This window comes from Charadrius vociferus, unplaced genomic scaffold, assembly GCF_000708025.1.
Source record: "Charadrius vociferus isolate BGI_N301 unplaced genomic scaffold, ASM70802v2 scaffold173, whole genome shotgun sequence".
Classification (NCBI taxonomy): domain Eukaryota; kingdom Metazoa; phylum Chordata; class Aves; order Charadriiformes; family Charadriidae; genus Charadrius; species Charadrius vociferus.
The window spans coordinates 1236357-1239188 of NW_009648369.1; the positions used below are offsets into that span (position 1 = coordinate 1236357).

Sequence of the window (2832 nt, forward strand, 5' to 3'; positions counted from 1 at the left end):
CGCCTTTTGAGGGGCGGATAAACCTCCGTGTGCCAGGCCAGCGCGTTTCACTGCAAAGGCAGATTTCTCTTCCCGAGTGAAGGACAAAAGATGCGGTTTGTGTGTCTGTGTGCGCAGGGGCGAAGGACAAAAAGCGGCATTCAGGGAGCGTCCACAATGGCGGAGAATGGGCCCAGTGTCTCGTCCAGTCGGCTGCACCCACACCGCCGCTTGGGCCCCGCTCGCAGCACCGACGTGGAGCTGCCCCCGGCTCTTTGTCTTTCCAGCCCCGCACAGACGGCAGGAACAGCCGCACACTGAACCCTTTGGAGATGAGGAATGCCTCATTATGCTAGGAGGACTAATTAAGGGCGAGTGTTGACATATTTTGAAAAGGAGCTCTGCCGAGGCCTTGCACCGGGGACAAAAGAGCAGCGCGGTGGTTGGAAAGCAGAGCCCCCGCAGTCCCAAGGGTACGTTAGGAAGGAGAGAACGGGACGGGATTGTGGAGGAGGCAAGAAACACGGAGCGGAGTGTCCCTGCCCGGTGCCTGGCTGTGGCTTTGCCCTGCCTTGGGCCCCTCCAGAAGCGGCACCCGTCGGGATGGCGGGGCTTGGAGCTATCCAAAGCAAACACCCAGCCGAGCAGCCAGCGCCGTCCTTCCCAGCGATTCACTGCTTGCACCTGCATGCTTTTTAATAAGGGGGTTTGGGGTGGGTTTTTTGTTTGTTTTTTTCAATAATTAGTGATGCACTGTAAAACATTTCGATTAACCTGAATTGAACTGCCACAACTAGCTAGTTCACATTAATTAATGGGAAATCCACTGCGAATTTGCAAGTGCAATCAAAGATAATTCGAAAAGCAAAGGTAATACTTTGTTGAATGTCGTCTTCACGTGGGACCTGCAATCCCTTAATCGTAACAATTAAAATCACATTCTTCTAAAACATTGAATTAAGATGGTTAGTCTCAGAGTTCAGTGAAACTGAGTAAAAGAAGTAAAATCTGACCCTTGACAGTTATAATTTCTTCCTCTTTGAAATGTACATCACAATGCACTAAACCTTTTGAAGGCAATTTGGATTAATCGTTAAGTTTTAACTGGATGAGATCTAATTACAGCTCCTGTCTATGAATCTTCAGGGAAAATAGTAAGAAAGTTGCCTTTTGTTTTAGTGTAAAATATGTGGAGTCTTATCTTTAAAAATACAGATTTTTGAGATTCTATTCTCCCTGATTTTGTTTAATATTTTAAATAACTTTGAAATTTTTGGATAAAGGCACTTTTTTTTTTTGTTAGAAGCATTACTTACTCTATTGAATGAGGTTTTATGTATTTACAACTTAATAATACCGTACCACTGTTGAAGAGTTCAAGGAATTCGCAAAGCTCTAGGTAAAGCTTCAGAAGGTTATATTGCAGTAGTGGACTGTTTTATATTTTCTTTCAGTATTTTAAGTACTTTGGCTCCATTTCATTAAACACAGAAGTTCAGTAATATGCTTAACCCTTGCTTGGGGGGCCCTTTCTGCAAAAACTTTATAGACCCAAAGGTAAGCATAGAAGGAGGCAAGGTTGGACTTACCTGGTGTAATGATGCAGGCTTCCCAACAGTAATCACGTATTGATTTAGAAGATTAGGTCTATTACTGGAAATCAGAGTACAGCTGGAGACATGCTGACCTACTACAATAGGAACCAGTGTCCTAGTGAATGTAGTGGTTTCTTAAAAGCTCTTCTAAGTACAGCTGTTCTCCCTCAGGACTGAAACTATTGACAAAGCACAGGAGTAAGAAAAATCTTAAGGAAGATATTACTGTGTCTTCAACTCCAGTAGAACGTAAAAAATCAGTTTTTCTTAAAAGCTGGAAATTTTCAAGTTAGAGTGTTGTTAAAATCAAGACGTCACTAAAATCCTTTTAGACTCTGTGCATTTCATACAGCTTATTCTCTGGCAAAAAATAGTACACAAGATGAACAGAAGCAAATGGTCCTTTTCTTACTGTGTAGTGAATAGAAGCAAACAGCCCCGACAGAGTTCTCTGAAAAAATTCTAACAGGGTATTCATGAGATGAATACAACCATCTCATGCCCCCTTTGTCAGGAGAGATCAGATGCACTGGCGTGGAAGATAGTAACAACCCCTGAGTTTGCTCTATAATGTAGGAGTGAATCTCAGTGTTGACAAAGTAAAGCAGTGTTTTAGCTGTCACCACCCATCCCGTCAAGGTCACAGAAGAACCAGTGCACATAGTGTATCTAAAAACAAGCAGAACATTAATTTTGAAGGGATATTTTTAAACCATGTATTTAAGGTTAACCCGTCCCAGAGAAAGCCATCAGCTACCTATAATTAAACATCAGCACACTGGCTATATTGATTGACCTTAACTTGAGATAGCAGTTGTTGCCTGAAGCCTGAAGTAAGCGTATGCATACAGAGCTGAGGCAGAATGGGAAGGAAATGGGACTGTGAAAGAAATAGGAGAACAGAATCTGGTTATTCTGTACTTGGCAATTCCATTGACAAAGACAGCACGTTCCTCTGCACAGTGTCCTTTTCCCACATGTTCCTTGCAGGAATGTTAAACCTTGTAGGCTGTCACACAGGGAGAAATAGCTTAAGGAACCAAATGTTTCTGGAAAGTCTGCTGTGCAATAGGAAAGTGAGTCATTGTTTTATGGGAGATGTTGGGTGAATCAGTACTCATGAAGAGGGTGTTACCCCCATGCAATGACAGGAGTATCCATACATGCCGCTGGACTCTTGGTCAGTAATTCATAGAATCATACAATGGTTTAGGTTGGAAAGGACCTTGAAGATCATCGAGTTCCAACCTCCCTGCCA

General features: G+C 43.0%; 1 protein-coding gene across 1 annotated transcript in view; it reads left to right on the forward strand.

The window, feature by feature from the left end:
• Positions 1-156: 156 nt before the first annotated feature.
• ATAD2B (ATPase family, AAA domain containing 2B) overlaps positions 157-2832 on the forward strand; it is an 88719-nt gene continuing 86043 nt past the window's right edge. The window contains exon 1 of the mRNA XM_009885343.1: positions 157-279. Within this exon, the coding sequence (XP_009883645.1) occupies positions 157-279 (123 nt within the window). The remainder of the gene's footprint in view (positions 280-2832) is intronic.